Source organism: Mustela nigripes, chromosome 10 (genome assembly GCF_022355385.1).
Source record: "Mustela nigripes isolate SB6536 chromosome 10, MUSNIG.SB6536, whole genome shotgun sequence".
NCBI lineage: Eukaryota > Metazoa > Chordata > Mammalia > Carnivora > Mustelidae > Mustela > Mustela nigripes.
Window position 1 is genome coordinate 66,177,550 of NC_081566.1, and position 22,001 is coordinate 66,199,550.

The window sequence follows — 22,001 nt, forward strand, 5'->3', positions numbered from 1 at the left end:
ACCGGACACCACAGCGGCCCGTCCCCGACCACCACGACCGGACACCACAGCGGCCCGTCCCCGTCCACCACGCCGGGACACCACAGCGGCCCTACTGAACACCACAGCGGTCCGTCCCTGACCACCATGACCGGACAACACAGCGGCCGGTCACCGACCACCACCCCCGGACACCACAGTGGCCGGTCGCCGTCCACCACGCCCAGACACCACAGCAGCCCGTCCCCCTCCACCACGCCCGGACACCACAGCGGCCGGTCGCCGTCCACCACCCCTGGACACCACAGCGGCCCCACTGAACACCACAGCAGCCGGTCCCCGTCCACCACGCCCGGACACCACAGCGGCCCGTCGCCGTCCACCACGCCCGGACACCACAGCGGCCCGTCCCCGTCCACCACGGCCGGACAGCACAGCGGCCCGTCGCCGTCCACCACGCCCGGACACCACAGCGGATCGTCCCTGACCACCACTTCCCGACACCATGGCGTCCCGACCTTGACCCGCAGCTCAGCCTCGAGCTCGACCGCCACCTCCGGACAGCACGGTGGCACATCCCCGACCCACATCCCGCCCGCCAGCACCGCTCTCCGTGGCCCGGAACCTCCCACGCCCTCCTATCACAGCACTTCTCCCCAGTCTCTGAGCATCTCTGTCTTCTCGCTGTCCTTCTCCATCGAGAACCGTCATTTTAACTCTTCTCTGGAAGATCCGGGCTCTAGCTACTACCAGGAGCTGCAGAGGAACATTTCTGAGTTGGTGAGTGGGTGCCCTTTTTTCCCGGGCTCCGTGCTCCTCCCGGCAGCAGCCTCCAGGCTGCCTGACCTGTTTGCCTCAAGCCTAATTCCTTCTCTTCTCACCACAGTTTTGGCAGATTTATAAGAAGGAAGGTTTTCTGGGCCTCTTTAATATCAAATTCAGGTACCGTTCTGGGTGTGGAACGTGTGGAGGGAGGCCGTGGGGAGGACTGGTGCCATGGGGGGCGTCTGGCCGGAAGCTGGGACCTTTGGCTGAGTCACCCGTTTCCCACCAGAGCAGGATCGGTGGTGGTCGAATCGAGCCTGGCCTTCCGAAAGGGTGCCACGGATGCCCACAGCGTGCAGACACAGTTGGAAGAGAACAAAAAAAAATTTGCCGCATATCACCTGTCCATCTCGAATGTCAGGGGTGAGGCCACTGTCCCCAGCTGCCGCCCAGCATCCACGCCTGCAGGGGCCTTCGCTCCAGCACCTGGGTTCCTGCTCTCCCCCGGGGAGCTGGGAGGGGCCCCCTCCTTTGGGAGAGTATTCTGACCACTGTGTTTCCATTTAGCACAAGATGTGTCGCCCCTTTCCTCTGGCCAGTCTGGGTCTGGGGTACCTGGCTGGGGCATTGCTCTGCTGGTGCTGGTCTGTGTCCTGGTGGCACTCGCCATCATCTGTGTCATTGCTCTGGTAAGTGTTGGGTCTCCAGGCCTGTGCAGAGGCCCCTTGCTGGAGAGAACCCCACGGCTCCCCCTGTTACCTCTTGTTTTCTCAGACGGTGTGTCAGTGCTGCCGAAAGAACTGTGGGCAGCTGGACATCTTCCCAGCCCGCGACGCCTATCACCCTATGAGCGAGTACCCCACCTACCACACCCACGGGCGCTACGTGCCTCCGGGCAGCAGACGCAGCCCCTATGAGGAGGTGAGAAGGGGCCCCACCCCGTGGGGAGCCGGAGGCTGGGACTGGGCCGGGCAAAGCCCCAAGAGTGGAGAAGTGGTAGAAGAGGGGAGAGGCTGGGGAGGGCCGGACGAGGGTGGGGTCAGAGGGGCTGGGGTGGGGGCGGCCTGCGGGAGGGACCTTGGGAGCAAGGGGATCTCAAGAGTGTCCCCACCACCAGCATTTCCAGAGCCGCACTGCGGGAGGTGGGGCAGGTGGGGCGCTGGGTCCAGGGGGGCCAGGCAGGACTCACGAGGGGACGAGCACCTGGGCCCCCACTGAGCTTGCCGGAGTGGGGGGTCGATTTAGAAAGGCTGGCAGGGAGTGGGGGGTTGTCTCACGGGGAGGAAGCCTCGCCCTGCCGGCTGAGCTTGGTGCCAGGGGCTTCTTGGGAGTCTCAAGGAAGCGAGGACCTTCCTCTTCCCTCCAGGACCTAGTAAATAATTACTTGGGCCCCGGGGGCTGGAGCGCCATGCCGCTGGGCTTGACCCTGTTTTCCTGCCGCCTGCTCCGTGGAGACGGGCACAGTCCTGCTGGGGCTGGAGGAGCAGAGCGGGGAAGGAGAAAGGGGTGGGGGGCGGGGGACGAGGAGGCTGATGAGAGCCAAGAGGAGGAGGAAAGGGGGGGGAGCAGCGGCCCTGGGCCCTGTTTACAGTCACCTGGCTGCCCAGGTAGAGGTGTGGTGCCGGCAGGTGCTCTCTGAATTAACCCTTTGAGAGTTAGACTCCCCGACTTCTGATCCCAGGCTGCGGGTCTGATCGGGGTCTGGTCCCCCACCCAGGTCTCTGCAGGCAACGGGGGCTTCGCGTCCGTGAACCCGAGCACGTCAGCCACTTCCGCCAACCTGTAGGCACGCATTGCCGCCGAGCGTCCAGATGGCAGTGCCACGTGCCCTCCCCCAGGCTCCTCACTGCCAGAGTCCTCTCGGCTCGGGTCTGTGCCTCGCTGCTGAGCTGGGAGCTCAGGCGGGCTGCTCACAGGCCCCACCGGGTCCCCTAACCCACGTACGTCAGCCCCGCTGAAGCCCATCCAAGCCCCTTGGGGACAGGCCCGGGGCAGGGGCTCCCAGGAGGACCAGCCCAGAAAGCCCCAAGTTGGAAATGTGAACGGGACTGGGGCTGAATAAAAAGGGAACCTCTTCTGTGCTGACGCCCACCTTCAGCTCTGTCACTGTGACCCCTAGACTGGGCAGGGAGAGCAAATGTGTGTATATGGGGCTTCAAAGGGGTCTTTGCGGGAGACGGAAGAAAAGGCAAGAGTAGGGTTTGTTTGGAAAGCAGGAGACATGGAGAGGAGATGACATTGGGGCACAGGTCACTTCTTCCTGTCCCTGGTGGCACAAGAGGAAGGAGGAAGTGAAACTGAGTTGGTTTGGAGGCCTGTGCGACCCGTGACCTGAGGCCAGCGTGACCCAGCTCCACCTGCCCCCGAGGTAGGGCTCCCGTGCTCACTGGGGCTGGGGGCGGCCACGCCCTCACCTCCCCTTGGCCCAGTGCCCCCAGCGGCTCTATTCTTAGCTGCCAGGGTGTGAAGTGAGCGTGGGCAGTGATAACAGCCCGAGTCAACACCGCCGTGATAAGCACAGTGTCAAGATCTGGTCGCTGGCACCCGGCCCGGTCCCCTCCCTGGCTGGTGGGGTCTGCTTTAGGCACCCTGGGAATGGGGAAGTGGTTCTGGTTCCCTGACCGTTTTGGGCCCAGGCACAGTGCCCGCCCCCGCTTACCACATGCCCTGGGGGCCTGGGCCCTGGAGTGGCCAGCAGCCACCACGTGGTGCGCCCCCAGTAGGCCCCCAGTTGGTTGGCCGGGGCTTGAGCCAGAGGCTCTGGGGTACCTGCTTGGGATCTCCTTCCCTCTAGCACCCCTGCTCTGAGCAGCAGCGGCGCCCCCTGCAGCCTTCACACCTGTCGGGCCCGGCGCAGAAACGCAAAGGGACAGTCGGGTTCAGGGAAGGCACAGATGTGCCTGGAAACCTAGTTTATTGTTTATAAACCATGAAAATACCAGCTGTTGCTCGGCTCAGGCCTGGCAGTGCCCACTGCAGGGGGCAGCAGCAGGGCCCCAGAGGCCTTGCCTTGCCCAACCCATCGGGGACACCTGCCCTCCGCTGGGGCCCCCAGGGAGACTTGGCACGTTGGCGTGGGGGCACAGGACAGGGTGAAGCATGCAGGAGGGAGAGATACAGGCATGCGGCCAAGGGCTGTGGGGACCCCAGCAACTCAAGCAGGACGGCAGGGCCCTCTTCTCCCCACAGGGAGGGCCTGGCCAGGGACCGGCCAAAAAGCCCGCCCCGACTGTGGTTCTGCATCGGTGGGGCGGGGAGCTTGGCAGGGCGGAGAGCAGAGCGCAGAGCTGGGGGTCATGCCCTGTGTTCCAGGTGCCTTCCCTCCCAATCAGCCTGAGGGGGGGCACGGGACAGCGATGGGGAAGGGGCTGTCTCTGTGACTCGGGCGGGACACCAAAGGCGGGACATGGGTGAGACTTGATGGGGGCTGGGCTGGGGCCTGGCTTAACAGGCAGTGAGGAGAATGGGGGGCGACTAGAAAGGTGAGCAGAGGAGAGTCTCTGGGTCAAGAGAAGGCCCAGGAATACAAAGATAGAGGGGAAGGAACAGGACGACATGGCAGAAGAGTCTAGGGAGAAGCCCTCGGAAGACTAACCCGGCTCCGGCAGGCCTGGAGGGCACAGGGCCAGAAAGGGTCAGTCCAGCTTGGCAAAGCCCCCGATGGTGACCTTCCTCTCAGGCTTAGTGCCTACAGGCTCCTGGAGCTGCACCGCCCCGCCCCCGATGAAGCAGAAGGCAGGGCACACGGGCCCCGAGCAGTCCAGGGGGCACTCCAGGAGCCCGCGGAAGGACACGGCGTCCAGGAAGGACACGCGGCCCCGCTCATAGTCCAGGCAGATGCCCAGGCGGGGCGGCAGCGGCACGGTGCAGCTCGCCGCGGGCCCGTCCCGGCCGGTCAGGCCCCCGTTGGAGCCGGCCCCGGACCCCAGGAGGATCCTGCCCATGCCGATGGTCAGGAAGGCGAAGGGTGGGGACGCCTCCACTGTGGCGTCCTCGGCGCCGCTGTCATGCCCGCTGTCGGGGTCGTACCTGCAGGAGCGGAGTTGGGGGGGTGTTGGGGAAGGGGCATGGGAGTGGGGCTCAGGGGGGGGTCGGGGCAGAAGGCTGAGATGCTGGGAGCAAGGGATGTTGGGGAGCAAAGGTTTGCAAGGGTCCGTTTGGGGTACGGAGAGGCCGCGTCGCCGACCCGAGGGTTAGAGGATCCGGGTTAGAGAGCCCAGGGAGAAGGGTGTTGAAAGCGGGCACGCTGACAGGCGAGGTGGGGAAGGTGAGCCGGAGGTGAGCGGGGGCGCTAGGAGGAGGCAGGAGACAGGTGGGGAGGAGAACTGCGTGGGGACGTGGTGCTGGGGGCTCTTGGGAAGGGTTCCAGACTGTTGAAGGTGGGGGCTTGGTCACTGAGGGCCTGGGGAGAGAAGGCTGTTGGGCAGGCGGGTGTTGGGAGGGAGGGGTGGGGTGGGGGACGCATGGGGTGGGGGCACTGGTGTTGGCGGGAGAGCACTAAGAAATGGGGAGTGCCGGGATAGAATGCCGGGAGGGAAGGTCCGGGGAGGCCTGCGTGTTGGGGCTGTTGGACAGCACGTGGGGGACGGAGGGGATGGCGGTGGACCCTGAGAGGGAAGGGTCTCGGGATGTTGAGGCCAGATGTGGTGATGTGAGGAAAGCGCCCTGGAAGCGGGGCGTTGGGAGATGCAGAGGCGGTGTGGTTGTCCTGAGGACAGGTGGGAGCAGGGGGATGCCCCCCCCGCGCCCCCCTCCCCAGCCACTTGCTCCCCTGAAAACCAGTTCTTCAAGCCCTTGGGCTAAGCCCAAGGTTGCCCTGGCCACAGGCTCCTGCCTGGCTTCCATGCTCCAGAATGCCCCTGCTCCACCCCAACCAGCGTGTGCTCCCACTGCCACCCCCACCCAGTCCCCAGCTCCCCCACCCCGGGACCCCCATGCCCCATCCCCTCCAGAGAAGCCTGACCTGGGGCTGATCACATCTGGAGCACCCTGGAAGCTTTCCTGCAGCTTGCTCTCCAGCCCGACGCCCACCTTGACCAAGTAGGAGGCTGGGTCGACGGCACAGGCCCAGTAGCTGCGGCCCTGGGTCACGGCCACGTCTCCCAGCACCACGTCCACGCTCAGGTGGCAGCCGGTGAGGAGCCGCTCGGCAGCCAGCAGTAGGGGCAGCCCTGGGACGCTCCGTACCGCCCTCTGGTCCTTGCTGATGGCCAGCCGCTCTCGGCTCGTGCCCCAGCGGCCATCGAGGAAGAAGTGCAGGACTGCCGTGGGGTAGGGGTGACAGAGGGACAAACCCAGGCCGTGGAGGCCATGAGGTGTCAGCCAAGGACACCGGCAGATTTAAGAATGTGAAATAAGCTGCAAGGGATGGGTGGGGGCTCCAGGGACCAGGGCCTGGAGAGCTGCAGTGGGGGCCTGAGGAGAACAGGGAACACCCCAAATGGGCATGGGACCCCAGACCAGCTGACTGGCTGCGTGTCCTCCTACCCCTCTCCGATGGCTGGGGCCCGTCCCAGCTGGTGACGTCTCCCACCACCGACCTACACCTTCCAGCGCACACTCTGGCGCTGGCAGAGCCGGCACACCCCCCTTGGGCAGTGACGCTCCAGTATTCTGCCTGCGTCCCTGGGGCCAGACTACTTTCTGGAGAGTCCCCGTGCGGACCCTGACTGAGTCCTTACTGTGAGCTGGGAACTCACTGGCTTCACTTTCATCGCAATGACACTGTCGTTACTACTACGGGGAGAGGGACCTGGGGCTCAGAGAGGGCAAAGGACTTGCCCAGAGCCACGGTGGAGGCAGAGTGGGGATTTGATCCGAAGTGTCTAGCCCGGGGGGCTGGTGAGTGCGGCCCGCTGTGTTCCTCCGCGGGGCCCGCGCAGCCCCGGCTGCTGGCGCAGCGAGCTGGTCCCCTGGTCCCTGCTGGTCCCCTGGTCCCTGCCTGCCCCGCGTCCGCCCGCCTGCGCGCTCACCGGGTGCCCGGGGTCGGGGTCGGGGTCGGGGGTGGGGGTGGGGCGGGTCTCCCCGCCTGTGCTCACCGGGTGCCCGGGGTCGGGGTCGGGGGTGGGGGTGGGGGTGGGGCGGGTCTCCCCGCCCGCCCGTGCTCACCGGGTGCCGGGGGCGTGTGCAGGTGCACGTCTTCGCTGTACTCGCCGTAGCCGGCCTTGTTGCAGCCCCGGACGCGCAGCACGTACACGGAGCCGGTGTCGGGGTTCTCCAGCAGGGCGCTGGTGCCCCTCACCTCCTCTCGCCGCTGCCAGCGCGCGGGGCCCGGCTGGGCGGGCGCGTCGGTGCGCCGGAACTCCACGGTGTAGTGCCAGGCGGGCGGGGAGTGGGGCGGCAGCCGCCAGCACAGGAATATCTGGTCGTAGGCGAAGGTGCGCTGCGTGTCGATGACGGGCGCCTCGGGCACTGTGGGAAGAGACAGCGGCGTCAGTCGGGGCCTGGCCGCGGGCCTAGCGCGGAGGGCGGGCAGGAAGAGGGAAAGCAGCGGGGCCGGGGGGGTGAGTGTGGGTGAGGGAGCTGGGGGCGAGGCCGTGGGGTGCCAGGCGGGGAGCGGCAGGGCAGAGCCCAAGGGAGCAGGGGAGCGGCGGGGGAGCAGGGGCAGGAAGCCTGGCGCGGGCCCTGGCCTGCGGTTCTCCCGCCTCCAGCCTTAGGGCCGTTGCTTCCCAATTCTGGGCCTCAGTTTCCTCCTCTGTCAAAAATGGTCTTAGACCAGATGGGGACGCTTCTTTCTAGGATCTTTTTAATTCTATGAATAAAGAGGAGCCCCAGGGAAAGGCAGGCAGAGGCCACTGGAAGCCGGGGAAAGAGCACTGGACAGGAAGGAGGGGCGAGTGGGAGGGAGACAGATGCGAGAGCCAGCAAGGCCGAAAACGGGGGACAGCAGAGGACAAGCAAAGCTTGACGACGGGAGGAGACGAAGGTCAATGGGAGGAGAAGGCAAGTCCAGAGGGCAGAAGCCCAAGGACAAAAGGTGAGAAGGGCAAGGATTGGGCAGGAGCTTAGGGCAGGCAGAGAGAGCCAGAGGGCACTGGTGGGGGTGGGCGAGGGCGGACCAAGAGTCTGGTGAAGGCAGGACAGAGAAAGAAGCAGTGAATGGGGGGTGGGGGGAGCTGTGTGGGGGCGGCAGGGCAGGGCCCCCGGGGCAGGGCCGCTGACTTGCCTGGGGTGCTCCTGAGCAGAGTCCGCGGTGGCCACAGCCTACAAACAAAGAGAGGGAGAAGCAGCGCTGAGCGCGGTGGGGCGGTGTGGCCGGGTGGGTGAGGTGGGAGGGGCGGCTGGCCAGGCTGGGCAGGAGGCCAGGGAGGTCCCTGTTGGGCGCTGCCCCCCGGGCCCGCTGCTGGGGAAGGGAGGGAGGCTGTAATCGGGTGCGGGGCCACCCCGGCCACCTCCTTACCTTGCAGGAAGTTAAGCTCCGTCAGCAGCTTCATCTCACGCCCTACGTCCAGCTGACAGTGGCGGAAGGAGGAGCTGGCAGCTGGCCGAAATGTCTGGAGGGCGTCCGTAGCTCGGGAGATCCTGGCATGGGGGCAGGCAAGGGTCAGGCACCCCCAGCTGGGCAGCTGCCCTTCCCCTTGATGCTGCTTCGCCTGTCCCTAGAGCTTGGGCACCTGCTTTGGGTCACCTCCTGGTCCCTCCAGCAAGCTGGCTATCAGTGTGGCCTGGTGATGGTCCTCAGGGCCCATGTCTCCACGGGGCAGCGGCGCAGACACCAGCTTAGCCGCCAGCTATACCTGTGACACCCGGGCCCCCCGGAGCCCGTGCCCCTGCCTACCTGTTGTGCAGCTGCTTGGCTGCTTGCACAAAGCAAGGCTGGTCTGTTTCCTTAAGAACCTCCTGGGCATAGCCCACCAGACCGGAGCCATCCAGCAGGCTCCGGTGCTCCTGGATCTGGGCGCTGAGACGGGCCAGGCGCTCCTGCTGGCACTCCTCAATGGCCTGGAGCAGGGACACCCGCTTCTCCTCCAGCACAGCCCCCAGTCCCCGCACCAGCTGGGACACCTCCTCCTTGGCCTGCTGACCGCTCACCTGCCCAGAGAGCAACACTCACTATCTTCTCGAAGGCAGCACTCGTGGCAGCCTCCCTCGGATCACCAAAGATCCAGGGAAATCCTACCCAGCCAGGCCACCAGGGCCAGGCCCACATCTCCAAAGTCACCTGTCCGCCCAGAGGGGCTCAACGCCCGACACTTTGTGCCACCCTTCCTGGAGCCCCACACCACCATCCTGACCCCAGAAGGACTCCCTCAAACAAAAGAGAATGTGACTGCACTAACGCCCACTTGGACCACACGGGTGTCCCCCGCCTCCAGGCCATCCTTCCTGTCTGTCCCCTTGTCAGCAAATTCAAGCAAACTGGCAGAAGGTACCAGAGACGGAGCCTCGCCCTAGCTCCAAGGATATGTGGTGTCCTAAGTGGGCAGCTGAGCCCGAGGGCATCCGAGCTATGTCCCTGAGGGCTTTCCAAACTGTCCTGGTCCTGGGTGACAGCCACACTGTTCCCATCGTAACCCTGGGAACAGCCTGGTCTGGGGCACTGATCTTCCTACCAGCCTGGTTTAACCAGAACCTCGACACACCCACGGACCCTGAGCTGCCAAGCAGGGGACTGGGCAGAGCCCCCCCACATGCCTTCCTGCTTCCAGTCGTGGGCGGGGCCCAGAGCCCACCGCCGCGCCCTCCCTCACCTCGGTGTGCCTCGCGGCCTCCTCCAGCTCACAGATCTGGGTCTGCACTGTGTCCTGGTTTCCCAGGATGTATGTCACGCTCTTTGTCAGCTTGTCCTGAGGGGGAAGAGAGAGGTGGGCATCGTGCCTCGCTCGGTGGAAGCCAGCAGTCAGGAGGAGGTGGGAGAGGGCGTGAGTGAGGGTTGGTGTACGGTGGAGTGAGGCAGGGTTCCTCACCTTGAGGGCCTGGTAGGCGCTGAGAACAGGTGTGATCTTGTGCCCACCGTGGGTACGCCTCACCCGGCAGAGTTGGCACACCAGCCGTTGGCATGTCTTGCAGTAATGGGTCACCTCTTCCTTGTGGTCCGGGCACATCAGGCCCTAGGGACAGAAGGAGCAATGACATCATCAGCCTACGGTGGTTTTAAGGCTGCTGACCTGGGGCAGAAGCAGTGTGCAGCCTGGGCAGCCGGCATGAGAGGGAGAAGGTAGGAGGCCCGAGAGTCCATGGGGGGTGCTCCGCAGTGCCACCTGGTGGCCTGCGGCGGCATCGACCAGAGCGTCGCTGGCATCCTTCCTCCCTCCCACCTCCACATGTGCGGTTAACAGCAAAAATAATGATTATTAATCTCCACCTTGTGGCTAATAATTAACCTTGTCCACCTTGCTCACTGCCTATTCCCAATGCCGAGAATAGCCCCAGGCACATGGATGCTGGATAAATATTTGCTGAGTGAATGAATGAATGCGGACAGACCTTTTTAGCCTAGGGGTGACTCTCACAAACCACCTCCTGGGACCCCCCCAACAACCCCCAGGGCATGGGTACTACTTCTTGTCTGTACCCCAGACAAGAAGATGGGGCTCCGAGAAATTTAAAGATTGACCCAGTCCCTTTCTGTCCTTGTTAGGCAAAACGGAGCCTGGCAGGGGCCACCTCTGCCCACCTCCCTTGGGAAGCCCACTGAGCCAGCTCCCCCAGCCACCCAGCACCGCCAGGCCCCTCTCCCCACTTGCTCACCTTGGGGCGGAAGGAGAGGGTGGGCAGGGTGGGCTCGTGCTGGGCCTTCTGGGTGCCCCAGGGGTGGAAGAGCTTGAAGCACTCGTTGCAGAAGGTGGCCCGGCACTCGGTGCAGCCCTTGGTGGCCTCTAGCGGCGGCGGCTTGCACAGCTGGCACAGGATGGCGCCACCCACACTCACGCTCTGGCGGTAGCGCTCCACCACGCGCTCCAGGGTCAGGTTCCGGAACAGCCCCGCCAGGCCCCGCTCCCCCAGTTCCACATCGCCCTGGCAGGCCGGGCACGGGAACATGACCACCTGGGGGTGCAGAGCCCCTCGCTTCCGCCCGGGGTACGTCCCAAAGCCTGTGGCAGGGCCAGAGAGGGAGGGGGCTGAAAGTTACAGCTGGCGGGGGGGGGGGGGGGGGGGGGGGGGGGGGGGGGGGGATCTGTTCAATTAACCAGTAATTTTGTCGTGCCAGAGTCGGCTCTATTACAGCCCGTAGGAGCTGGGTCTTCAGAGGCCCCCGGCCGGCGCGGATGTCCCAGCATCCCCACCCGCGGCCCACAGGAGCCAGGCCCACCTGACTTAAGCAGCCGATCCAGGCGGTCTGGCTTGGGGAGAGTTCTGCGGGAGAGGCGGGGGCTTCGGGTGGAAGGGGTGGAGGCGGGGGAGGCGGGCTCGGAGCTGGGGTCCCCGCCGTGGCCCACGTAGCCTTGCTGGCCCAGCACCTCCCGGGCACAGGCCTGGCACACATTGTGGGTACAGGGCAGCACCAGAGGCTGCTTGTACATCTCTTGACACACGGGGCACAGCAGCTCCTTCTCCATGTTCTTCATGCTCGTCTGTGGAGGGAGCAGGAGGTCGGGTGGGAGCACGGAACCCCCAGGGCACACCGCAGCCGGCCTCTCAGGTGCCCTGAGAAACCCAAGGGGGTCTCAGGTGGGGGCAGGGCAAGCTACCTGGGGCTCTTCCCCAGCACCCGCCCGGGGCCTGATTCACAGACCTTCCCGGCTCTGGCTGCTGCCTGTCTCCCTTCCGCGGAGAGCCAGAGCCTCCGAGGGGCGGTCGGGGCTCGCGGCCCGAGCACCTGCCTCCCCCGGCCTCAAGCCCCACCCCTTCCACACCCAGGGCGGGCGCGGGGCCTGCCGCCCCTCTCACCTGCCCGTTGCCCCCATCCCCCCATCTCCGGGCCACCAGCTTCTCTCAAGGACACCGCCCATTCTGCAGCTTGGTGCAGACCCCCGCCCCCTTTTCTGGCAGCCCCCCCTTTCCCGGCGTGGCTCCTCCCTACAGCCAGCGCCGCGCGCTCTCCGTCCTCCCGCTCACCGCGTCCGTCATCCCGCCGCGGCTCAGCCTGCGGCCGCTCCAGCCTCCATTCCCCATCCCTCACTTCCCCGGACGTCTCCTCGGGGCCCCAACACGAACCCATTCCCGGCTGCACCCCCCACCGCCCGGCCCTCCCGCTCCTTCCCCCAGCACGACCCGACTAGCCAGAATCCCCTCCCCAAGCGAGGGGGAAAAGAGCGCCCGCCTACTTACCCCCTCCCCACCGGAAGTACCCCTCCCTTTTTTGGTGGAGGGGGTCCTCAAGCTATGCCCCACCCCCACACCTCACCTTGGTCCCTCTCTTCGCAGCCATCCCGGTCAGGGGCGCAGCTGACACAAAGGAGGGAGGGACAGGCAGGGAGGGGGAAGGAAGTGGTGGGGGGGGAGCAGGGTTGGCACCGCCCCTGGGAGAGCCGGGCACGGGTTGCCATGACAACCGCGGGCTCGGAGGCAGCCCCGAGTGGGGGCGCGGTGGGGTGGGGTCTCGCCGAAGGGTCCAAATTTGGAACTGCACCCTGGGGGCGGCTCCTTCATCGCCCCTCACCTATCCTCAGTTTTCTTGGAAAATATCCAAGCTCACGCACGCCCCCTCCTCAGAGCATAGCCCCCTCGCCTTGCAGCCCCTGGTGCACTGCTGGCGGCCACCCCAGCCCACCCGCTGCATGCGGGCAGCTCCCGGTTCCTTACACCCCAGCCCAGCAGCTGGACGCCTCCACGGGACTCACCTCCAGGCTGCCCCTCTCCAACCTGCACCCCGACCCCCTCCCCCAGTCCTTTCTGCCATCCCCAGCCCCCTGACTACATCCCAGCATCTTGCCTCATGTCCACCTGTCCGAGGTCCCGGCCTGCCCTGGACCCCTCTACTCCCCCCCCTTCCCCTCGACCCCACCTTAACTCACACTGATGCGGACCAGTGCGTCCATGATGGAAGTGAAGGTCTGCATATCCTCACCCTCAGCCATGGCCCTACCATGCCCGCCCGCCCCCGGGTGCCCGATCCCGGCTGCGGCTGCGAACCCCCGGCTTAATGCAGGAGCCCGTGGGGGTGTGCGGAGGGGTGGGGGTGAGATGTCACTGCGCATGCTCCAGGGACAGCCTCGCACAGCGCCCGTCGAGGTAGGAGGTGGGAAATAGTTCTCCCCACGTGGTTTTAGGAAGACGGTGGGGGGGGTGGGTAACAGGGAACGGTATGGGGGGAGCCATTTCTAATGTGCGCATCCTTCATTGGCTCCCTAGTCTTCCTGCGATGAAACCGGAGGATAGTTTCGGAGAAAGATGGGCTCCAGAATGCGAGGACTAGGTTTTGGCTTGGGCAAGAGTCCACGGGAGATGCGAGGCAGGGCTCATGCGGGAGGGACGTGTGAGGGGCGGGCACTAGAGATGACACGTACGGCGAAGGAGACAGGGCTGGGCTAGAGGCAACGGGCCGTGGGCCCAGCGGCTTGCGCGGAGGGCAGCAGACGCTCGGGGAGCGGGGAAGGGCAGGGGACCAGGGCGGTGGCCAAGGCCGCTCTCGGACGCAGTGTCTCCTCCCTGCCGGCAGGGGCCGCTGCGGCCAGGCGCCTAGAGGGCGCGCGAGCAGCCCCGGGGGCAGCGAGTCCGCGAGTGGGGCTGACGCGTGCGCACGGCCGACCGCCCCGGTTCGGTTCCCCTGTTTCTGGGCCTGCGGCGCCGACTGGGCCGGGGGCAGCACGCGATGGGTAACGGGACTGGCGGGATTCCCCGACGGACAAGTGGGGTCGGGTTGGGGCGGACCGGCTGTCCCGGTCCTCTTCGCGCAGAGCTGACGTGGCCGGGGCCCCGGGGGACGGCAGGGAGCGGGCGCCCGGGGGCGGCGGGGGGGGGCGGGGGGGGGGCGCGGCGGGGGGGCGCGGCGGGGTCGCGGCGGGTCGCGCAGCCCCGGGGACGCGGGGGGCCGGCTCGGCCTGCGGCGCTGGCGGCAGGGAGGGCCCGGCCCGACCGCGCGGCCCGCTGCTCGCCCCCCTGCAGCCGTGGGCACGGGCACGTCGCTGGCGCTGTCCTCGCTCCTGTCGCTGCTGCTCTTCGCCGGGATGCAGATGTACAGCCGGCAGCTGGCGTCCACCGAGTGGCTCACCATCCAGGGGGGCCTGCTGGGCTCCGGCCTGTTCGTCTTCTCGCTCACCGTATCCTTCCTGCGCTGCGGGGCTGGTGGGGGCGGGGGGCGCGGCCCGGTCGCTCGGCCTGCCCTTAACTCCCTCGACCAGGCCTTCAATAATCTGGAGAATCTGGTTTTTGGCAAAGGATTCCAAGCAAAGATCTTCCCTGAGAGTAAGTGCAGAGGGGGGTCAGGCGCTTCAGCCTTCCGCCCTAGCCGCTCCCAGCACGGTCCGGAGTGGTCAAGTGCCCGGTCGATCGGTGAAGGTGGCTCAGAAGGGAACAGGCTTCCTGAGACCGCGCGGAGGCGGCGCCGGCCTCGGATGCACCTCCCGGAGCTCTGAGGCCTTGGAGCGGGAAGCCTAGTTCCCAGGGGACTCTGAGGACACCGGGCCCTGCAGGCTGGCTTTGCCCAGTCCTTTTGAGGTGTGGGGAGGAAACAGGACTGAGTTCATTGAGGGGTTCTGATGTGAAGTTGAGCCAGTGTTAGTGGGTTCTGCTTTTTTTTTTTTTTTTTTAAGATTTTATTTATTTATTTGACAGAGATCACAAGTAGGCAGAGAGGCAGGCAGAGACAGAGAGAGGGGGAAACAGGCTCCCCGCCAAGCAGAGAACCCCACCAGGGGCTCGATCCCAGGACCCCGAGATCATGACCTGAGCCAAAGGCAGAGGCTTTAACCCACTGAGCCACCCAGGTGCCCCGTGGGTTCTGTTTTTTTGAGAGGATCGTGAAGGGCTTCAGTATTCGATTTTTTAAAAAGATTTTATTTATGGGGCACCTGGCAGGTTCAGGGTTAAGTGGCTGCCTTCGTCTCAGGTCATGCTTGTATTCCCTCTCTTGATGTGTCTCTCTCTGTCAAATAAATAAATCTTTTAAAAAAAGATTTTATTTGTTCATTAGAGCACAAGCAGGGGGGAAGGGTAGAGGAAGAAGCAGGGATGTGGGGCTTGATCCCAGGACCCCAGGATCCTGACCTGAGCTGAAGGCAGACACCCACCTGAGCCCCCCTGGCGCCTGGGTTTCAGCATTGGAGACACGGGATTTCGATGTCAGCAGGAACCCTGACCAAGTTAGAATAAATGTTAGGTTCTTTCCTCTTTGACACGGTGCTCATTGTTGCTCATGTTTTGGAGAATAGATGATTTAGTTATTTATTGCAGAATTAAGTTCATAAAGCAGATGAGGCATCGAGGCCAGCTGGCCCAAGGAACATCACAAGCTTACAGGGGGCAGCGAATGCTGCCTCGTGAGGAGCCTTCGTAGGGTAGAACATAGGCCTGCCTCTGCCCTCGTGGCCCTCGTGTCTTTGCACTCCTGGCTCCTGTAGGTCTGTAGGTCTGCACCCTCCACCTAGCTCTGGGCAGCTTTCCAGAGCTCCTCCCAGCTGGTAGCCTCCAGACCTCTGGGATTTTGTTTCCCGATGTGCTGTCTTCCTTTGCTATGGAAAGAAACCTTTGTTGCGGGGCCAGGTTCTTGACCCCCTTCACCCTCCCTAGCTGGGCAGGCGGTGTCTGCCCTGCCGACCACCTCCCACTTTCTCTCCGGTCCTCTGCTAGACACCCAGAGGCCCTTTCCTGTCTCCACGGGCATGTGCTTGCGGACACCTAGCCCTCCAGCCTGCATCCAGGGAGCGAGGCCCTCAGCTTCCGCCCCTGGCCAGCCAGTTTCACGAGTTGGTCCTTAGTGGCTGGTTTTTGTCGGAAAGGCCTTGCCTCCCCTTCCCAAACGGGAGCAAACCTTGCCTTTCAGACTCTGTATCACTATCTTTTTCCTTTATGTTGGAAGAGAGCCAGGATCGGGAAATGATATTTGGGACAGAGCTGGTAGCGAGCACGTGCCCCCCCCACCGTGTCCTGGCCATCGTTCAGGGCATCTGCAGTCGTCCTGCTCATGTCGTGCCACATTCCCCGACACAGGTTCCCCCAGGTGCGGAGGCCCCCGATGTCCCCTAGCCTCCACGCGTGAGCGCCCGCTGTTACCGCTTCTGACCCCCGCCCCGTTGCCCCCTCTTGCCTTCCCAGCTCTTCTCTGCCTCCTGCTGGCTCTCCTTGCATCTGGCCTCATTCACCGAGTCTGCGTCACCACCTGGTAAGGGCTTCACAGCTGGGGAAGGGGTTTCCTCAGCCCGAGCCGGGCTGCCTCCCCGGCCGCTGCCGTGTGCTGAGGGGGTGCCGGGCTGGCGTGCGCCGGTGCCGTGACCTTCCTGTCTTCACGGTGTAGCTTCATCTTCTCCATGGTCGGCCTGTACTACATCAACAAGATCTCCTCCACCCTGTACCAGGCAGCGGCTCCCGTCCTCACCCCAGCCAGGGTCACGGGGAAGGGCAAGAAGAGAAATTGACCCTGAATGTCCAATAAACTTGATCTTTGTAGCCCCGGGAGTTGCGATGTGCTGTGGCGTCTTCTGCCCAGGCCTGCAGGGGTGTGCTGAAGGTTGTGGCAGTCGGATACCTGCTGGTTTCAGACCTCGGGGATTGGGGGGCTTGCCTTCCTCCTAGGTTCATTTCTAGTAGATGTTTAGGGACGGCTGTCGGTGCCATGAGTGTGAAAGTCTCCAGGTGGAGGAAAAGCGCGTGGGTGACCTGCCGTCTTGACCTTTCAGAAAAGGGGTCGAGGCTGTAGTGCAGGAAGCCCTCCCTTCCCATCAGAGGGGAGTAGATCCTGGAGCAGAAGAACTGTCACCCCTGCAGCTCCCCCCAGGAGTTCCTTTACACCTCTGGGGCCTCGTTACTCTGACTTCCCACCCGAAGCAGACAAGCCTCCTGCCCCTTCTGCTCCAAGGCCTTGCGGGGCCAGGGGAGTGCCTACTGATGTTGCCCTCCTGGACCCATCCGTCACCTCCAGCACAAACAGATGGTTGTGTTTTGAAAGACTCCAAGGTTGATCACTGCCCCCTCTTTGTTCAGGTGCCTCCATTTCTCTTCTCTGTCTTGTAGCCAAGAGATCAGAGACTTATTGCACTTTAGCAAAGCGTATAAAATGATAGGGACCGAGCCGTCAGCCCAGGAGCCAACCATGACGGGAATAAGGACGTGGCTTCTCAGGGCCGGCTCTGTGCTCTGCCCTGAGAGGCGCCTCTCCGTCCAGAGTGCCTGTCCTCTGAGGCCACGGTGCAGTGTCTCCCCTGCTGGATGACATGGGCTTCAGTGTCCACAGCTTGGTGTCCTGCACAGTGCTTGGCCGTGGGTAGTGAAGACGTGGGTTGGTTGGCAGAAGCTGCCCTTCTGGCAAGAAAACACTGTAAATGAGATGTGTCTGAGTAGGGATGGAGTCCCAGGGGAGGCAAAGCAGTGAGTGGAGGGGTCCTGGGCAGGGATTAGAGCCCGCCCTCTAAGGAGAGGTCACCCCACCCTCGCCTCGCTCCTCAGTCCCTAGCTTGGGGGAGTGGCATGCAGTGTGCCCAGGGTTCCTGCAGAGGGCGCCGTGAGCTCGCACCTGCCGGTCAAGCCTGCCCCGAGGGCAGGGGAAGATTGCGGCTGGGTCCCCGGGTTCTGGCCCAAGTCTGTCCAGCCTCCCAGGCAGGCCCTGAAGCACTGGCGTCTTGGAGGCTGGAGTCTGGTGGCCATCAGACTGATGGCTCCTGAAGCACGTGTCCCTGGGAGCGGAGGCAAAGAGCATTCAAGGGCCAGCAGAGCCTCCATGCAAGGGAATGGCGGCTCTAGGCTCTTAACTGACCTAGTGATGGTTAGGGGTTTGTGGTATGTGGTACCTTCTTGGGGAGGATGACAGGTTGTCAAAAACAGACCCTGGATCTACGGGGAAGCTGAGTTGGTTCTAGGGCGCCCTCTGTCAAACCCTGACGTCCGCCTAATGGGTGGGAGCTGTGGGCAGAGGGCCAGATCCCAGCCAAGGGAACATAGACATGGGGGGGGGGGGTCTGGCCACCTGAGGGCGCCCTGACTCCTAGATGAGAGTTTGGGTATAGGGCCAGGCTCAGGAAGGGTGGGGAAGAGTCGGAGAGCAGGGCCAGGAACATGCCAAGTGATTGGGGCACCTGCTGCCACCCACTGTGTAGGCACCAGGGCTAAGTGGCTCAGGGATAATGACCCCCTTCAGCGAACAGGTGCATTTACAAGGCCGATTGGGGACAGCCTCAGCCCTCCGCCCAGCCTATCTTGGGGTGCCTAGTTGTAGGTTGCAGGCTTAACCTATCAATTAACCCTGACAGGGGTATCCTACCCACTAATAAGCATCATTAAGTAAGGGGGCGTGAGGTCGTCATGGCTTCTGGAGGCCTGAAGGTGGGAAGGGCAAGGCGCTAACCTCTGGCCCCTGCTCTCCTGGGCTCCACTCCTCCCTGGTGGCTGCTGGCCCAGGGGACAGGGAAGCAGCAGTTCCCTGGAGGACGGGGGAAGCCAGATGCTTCCTCCTGCTCCCTCACACGTGGCCCTGACACCCGCCCGCCCGCCAGCACCGCCACCAGCTCCGGAAACAGGAGTAAATAATGCAGTGGGACGGAGCCTTGGGTGTGTGGGGAGCCCTGTGGGGCGACCACTCCGGCTGCTCCTGCCGCGGAGGCCCGGGGCTGGGGGCCGGAGGTGGTGCCACCAGAGAGAAGGGCAGTGGGCAGGGGAGCTAAGAGAGCTCCCTAATCCCTGGCAGAGGCTGGACCCCTTCTGGACTGGCACTGGAGTGACGGGACACCGCAGGGTCGGAAGGGGGTGGGGGCGCCCTGGACAGGCGGGAGCGACAGAGTCCGCGCCAGGCCTTGGCTCCAGCCCTTTCCGGCTCTTATTGTCCTTGGTGAGAACAGGACCCAGTCTGGTTCCCACTGCCCGGCCCCCCAGCTCTGCTCCCCAGGGGCTCGGGAAGGATGTTGGGAAACAAGAGAGAGCCAGAGACTCAGAGACACAGAGATGCTGAGAGACGCAGAGACAGATACAAAGGGGAAAGGTTCAGTCAAAAGCCAGCACTGAAGTTCTTTGTGAGCTGCGAAGGCCCTGGGCGCTGTGGGAACCACAGAAGAATGGGAAGCCAGCCGGAGGCCCTGCCCCCTCAGGGGCCTCCGGGAGGGCCTGCCCTGACACTCCTTCTGGACTTAGGGTCGGTCTCCGAGCCGCCTCTTAGGTGGACAATGGCCGGAACCCAGGTACGGGCGCCAGTGGCGGCACTGAACTGTTGGGCTTCAGGGAGCTTGCTTTGCCTCTCCCAGCAGAGTGGAAGTTCCCCGGGGGCAGGCCAGGACCCTGCTCCCTAACCTTGCCTCCCCAGGCCCCTGGGGCTGCGAGCAAGCCGGCCACTCAGAGCTTGTGCAGAGTATTTGCTCTGGTTCCTAGAGAGACAGGGAGGGAGGCCCCTGGTGGCCCCGGACGGAGGCCCTGACCTCACCTGCAGGGACAGCCAGAGGCTGGCAGGACGTGCCCCAGGCCCTCCCCCAGCCCCTTCCCAGGTAGTCTCCTCTCCCCTGCCCCCTCCGCTCAGCCCCCTCTGCCCTGTCCCTCCCCCCAGCCTTTGCAACCCAGTGCTGGGGGTGGGGCAGGCGCCCTGCCCTCCAACCTAGTCTCCTACCTGGGCCCACACAGCTCCCTCTGGCACACGGTCCTGGTGGCTGGTGAGGCTCCAGATAAGCCTCAAGATGAGCAATGGAAACACACGTTTGAAGTGTTTACGTTTAACGAATGAGTGCTTCTACTTTTTTTTTAACTTTTGGTTTTCTGTTTATTTTTTAAAAATTTTATTTATTTGTCAGAGAGGGAGAGAGCGAGAGCGTGAGCCCGAGCAAGAGCAGGGGGAGCGGCCGAGGGAGAGGCCGGCTCCCCCCGCCCAGCAGGGAGCGCGTGCGGCCTGGATTCTGGGACCCTGGAATCATGACCTGAGCTAACGGCAGACGCTTCACCGACTGAGCCACCCAGACGTCCCAAATGAACGCTTTCTGGCACAAAATGACAATATCCTACAATCACGCCAGCAACGAGATTATTACGGGATTTTTAGAAAGTTTTCCTTCACAGGGAGCTGCAGGCTCTCTTCTTACAATGTAAGGTCCTGTGATCATGGGCGTCTCAGGTTCATGTGACTCTGTCTGTATCTATTTGGAGATTCCGAAACAGCAGGTTGGGTCCCGTCTGGGGGCTCCTTCTGTCCCGTCAGAGGGCTGTGGTGTGCTGGGCACAGGCGGAGAGAACAGGCCTCAGACCAATGGCCTCCGGGTGTGAGGAGCTCTTCTCTGAAAACAGCCCTGCCCTCAGGCTGGAAGAGCCCTGCCCATTTTAGGGTGAACCTGCACTGCAGGAGTGGGGGGGCAGGAAGCCCCCCTGCCCCTCTACTGGGCTTTGCTGGGCCCCGGGGCTGCTGGGGCTGACCTCAGGCTGCTCCATGGGGCGTTCGTAGGACCGAGGCACGCGCGCCGGTGTGTGAGGGTCTAGGGGGCGCCCACCCCGAGCCCCTCGTCTTCCTGCCTAGCCTCCAGCCCCCATTTCCGGCCTCTGTGAAGAGTTCCAGGTTCCAGACAGGACTCCGGATGGTGGGACTTGGGGCTTGAACTCGGAATGACCTGCCTTCTGGGTTTGTCTTTGAACACTTAGCCAGTGGAGGTCCTACAGCAAGCCGGGTGAGCTCAGACTGAACCCTGACCGGAGCGAGTTCAGTTCCCTCACTGCCATGTGGATGGCGAGCACCAGCAGCAAAGAAGGTCAGGCCTGGGAGCAAAGACTGAGCGGTGCCAGCCACCGGCCCGCCGGGCGTCGGACAAGCGTTCCCACGAGGACGTACCCCTGCCCCACACAGCAGATGACCTTCAGACTTGCCCCCCAGCCCTGGTGCTGCCCTGGGTCTCCAGTCTGTAGGGTGCCTGGAGGCGTCCGTGCTCACCCCTGCGGCCTGGCCTTCTGACCCCTGCTTCCCACCAAGGTCAGGAGGAAGTCAAGGGTTTTGGTTCTTTTTTTAAAGATTGTCTTTATCTATTTGAGAGAGGGAGAGAGAGAGAGTCTGGAGCAGAAGCAGCCCTGAGCGTGGAGCCCAACAAGGGTCTTGATCCCATGACCCTGAGATCACGGTCTGAGCCAAAACCAAGAGCCAGAGCCTCCACCGACTGAGCCCCCGGGCACCTTGGAAGTCAAGTGTTTTTTTTTTTGTTTTTTTTTTTTAAAAGATTTTATTCATTCATTGGACAGAGAGATCACAAGTAGGCAGAGAGGCAGGCAGAGAGAGAGAGGAGGAAGCAGGCTCCCCGCTGAGCAGAGACCCCCCGATATGGGGCTCGATCTCAGCACCCTGGGATCATGACCTGAGCCGAAGGCAGAGGCCCAACCCACTGAGCCACGCAGGCGCCTCATGGAAGTCAAGTTTTGACAGAGTGAGACCCTGTGGGCTTTGGATTTGCCAGTCACTGCAATTGCACGAGCCGGTTCCTTAAAATAAATCTCTTTCTGCGTAACATTACGTCCATCCATGAGCTCTGTTTCTCCAGGGAGCCCTGACGGACATACCATTTTCGTGAAATGACCTGCGGGAAGGTGAAGAAGAAGTTAAATAAGCTGCTCAAGATCATGATGAAGGCGTGTCTGGCTGGCTCAATTAGGAGACTGTGTGACCCTTGATCTTGGGGTTGTGGGTTCAAGCCCCACATTGGGTGTAGAGATTATCTGAAAGTTAAAAAAAAAAAAAAAGAAAAGAAAAGAAAAGAAAAAACAATTTGCTACGTGAAGGAAGGGCTGCGGCTGAACTTCAGACCCGAGGGTGCCCGCCAAGTTTCTTGAGCCAGTGTGGCCGGGCACGGCCCAGCCCCCGGCCCCGCTCCCCGCCACGTCTTATGCTCGCCCATCCCAGCTTGGCCTCCACCGCTCCCGGTGCCCTGGCCGCGCTGTGTGCACGGCGCCCTCCGTCCCCCTCTGCCCCTTACCTGGCTCTCCTTCCCCTCCTAACGCCACTCATTACTCGGCACATTAAATACTGATCTGTTTGTCTGTCTGCCACCACTTACTTCACCGAAGCAGGAAACCTATCGGTTTTCACCGAATGCTTCACTGAAAGCGGGTGGTTTGCCTGGTCTGTTCCCCGGAACACGGCTCCAGGGAGGACAGGTGCTTGGCACACGTGTGTTAAATAGACTCAGGGCTCCTCGAGCAGCACACCACCATCAGGCCACGTTGTGAGCTCTTCCCGGGACCTCACCTTTCCCCCTGCATCCATTCCAAACGGGCCC

At 63.4% G+C, this 22,001-nt stretch overlaps 3 protein-coding genes across 11 annotated transcripts in view; 2 read left to right on the forward strand and 1 right to left on the reverse strand.

Annotated features, from left to right (window-relative positions):
* The window catches only part of MUC1 (mucin 1, cell surface associated), a 4,493-nt gene extending 1,658 nt beyond the window's left edge, over nt 1-2,835 (forward strand). The window contains exons 3-8 of the mRNA XM_059413972.1: nt 4-759; nt 866-921; nt 1,034-1,167; nt 1,312-1,433; nt 1,519-1,665; nt 2,462-2,835. Of these exons, the coding sequence (XP_059269955.1) occupies nt 4-759; nt 866-921; nt 1,034-1,167; nt 1,312-1,433; nt 1,519-1,665; nt 2,462-2,530 (1,284 nt within the window). The 3' untranslated portion in view covers nt 2,531-2,835. The remainder of the gene's footprint in view (nt 1-3; nt 760-865; nt 922-1,033; nt 1,168-1,311; nt 1,434-1,518; nt 1,666-2,461) is intronic.
* A 787-nt stretch (nt 2,836-3,622) lies between these two features.
* On the reverse strand, nt 3,623-12,751 carry TRIM46 (tripartite motif containing 46). 6 transcript variants are annotated; one of them, XM_059413787.1, is made up of 10 exons: nt 12,642-12,750; nt 10,997-11,258; nt 10,435-10,778; nt 9,651-9,794; nt 9,435-9,530; nt 8,522-8,775; nt 8,144-8,265; nt 6,853-7,155; nt 5,708-6,005; nt 3,623-4,773 (listed from the first exon to the last, which is right to left on the reverse strand). In XM_059413787.1, the coding sequence occupies exons 1-10, from the start codon at nt 12,702-12,704 to the stop codon at nt 4,380-4,382; spliced, it is 2,280 nt and encodes a 759-aa protein (XP_059269770.1). In that variant the 5' UTR covers nt 12,705-12,750; the 3' UTR covers nt 3,623-4,379. The 6 variants fall into 6 exon arrangements, with proteins under 6 accessions (XP_059269770.1, XP_059269772.1, XP_059269771.1 ...); XM_059413789.1 differs by lacking the exon at nt 12,642-12,750 and adding an exon at nt 12,032-12,479; XM_059413788.1 differs by lacking the exon at nt 12,642-12,750 and adding an exon at nt 11,743-11,872.
* KRTCAP2 (keratinocyte associated protein 2) lies at nt 10,686-21,758 on the forward strand. Of its 4 annotated transcripts, none has more exons than XM_059413794.1 (6): nt 10,686-10,764; nt 13,732-13,886; nt 13,968-14,031; nt 15,644-15,784; nt 15,880-15,946; nt 16,079-16,239. In XM_059413794.1, the coding sequence occupies exons 2-6, from the start codon at nt 13,794-13,796 to the stop codon at nt 16,197-16,199; spliced, it is 486 nt and encodes a 161-aa protein (XP_059269777.1). In that variant the 5' UTR covers nt 10,686-10,764; nt 13,732-13,793; the 3' UTR covers nt 16,200-16,239. The 4 variants fall into 4 exon arrangements, with proteins under 4 accessions (XP_059269777.1, XP_059269779.1, XP_059269776.1 ...); XM_059413796.1 differs by lacking the exons at nt 10,686-10,764; nt 16,079-16,239 and adding exons at nt 13,298-13,442; nt 19,548-21,758; XM_059413793.1 differs by lacking the exon at nt 10,686-10,764 and adding an exon at nt 13,299-13,442.
* Nucleotides 21,759-22,001: the final 243 nt, after the last annotated feature.

Excerpts from the sequence above, each read along its gene's own strand:
- TRIM46 (XM_059413787.1), bottom strand. The coding sequence starts at position 12,704 with ATGGCTGAGGGTGAGGATATGCAGACCTTCACTTCCATCATGGACGCA. Across the intron at positions 10,779-10,996 it reads GGATCGGCTGCTTAAGTCAG|GCTTTGGGACGTACCCCGGG; the intron begins GTGGGCCTGGCT and ends GCCCTGCCACAG. Across the intron at positions 7,156-8,143 it reads GGAGCTTAACTTCCTGCAAG|TGCCCGAGGCGCCCGTCATC; the intron begins GTAAGGAGGTGG and ends CTCTTCCCACAG.
- KRTCAP2 (XM_059413793.1), top strand. Across the intron at positions 15,785-15,879 it reads CCCGACACAGGTTCCCCCAG|CTCTTCTCTGCCTCCTGCTG; the intron begins GTGCGGAGGCCC and ends TTGCCTTCCCAG. Across the intron at positions 15,947-16,078 it reads CGAGTCTGCGTCACCACCTG|CTTCATCTTCTCCATGGTCG; the intron begins GTAAGGGCTTCA and ends TTCACGGTGTAG.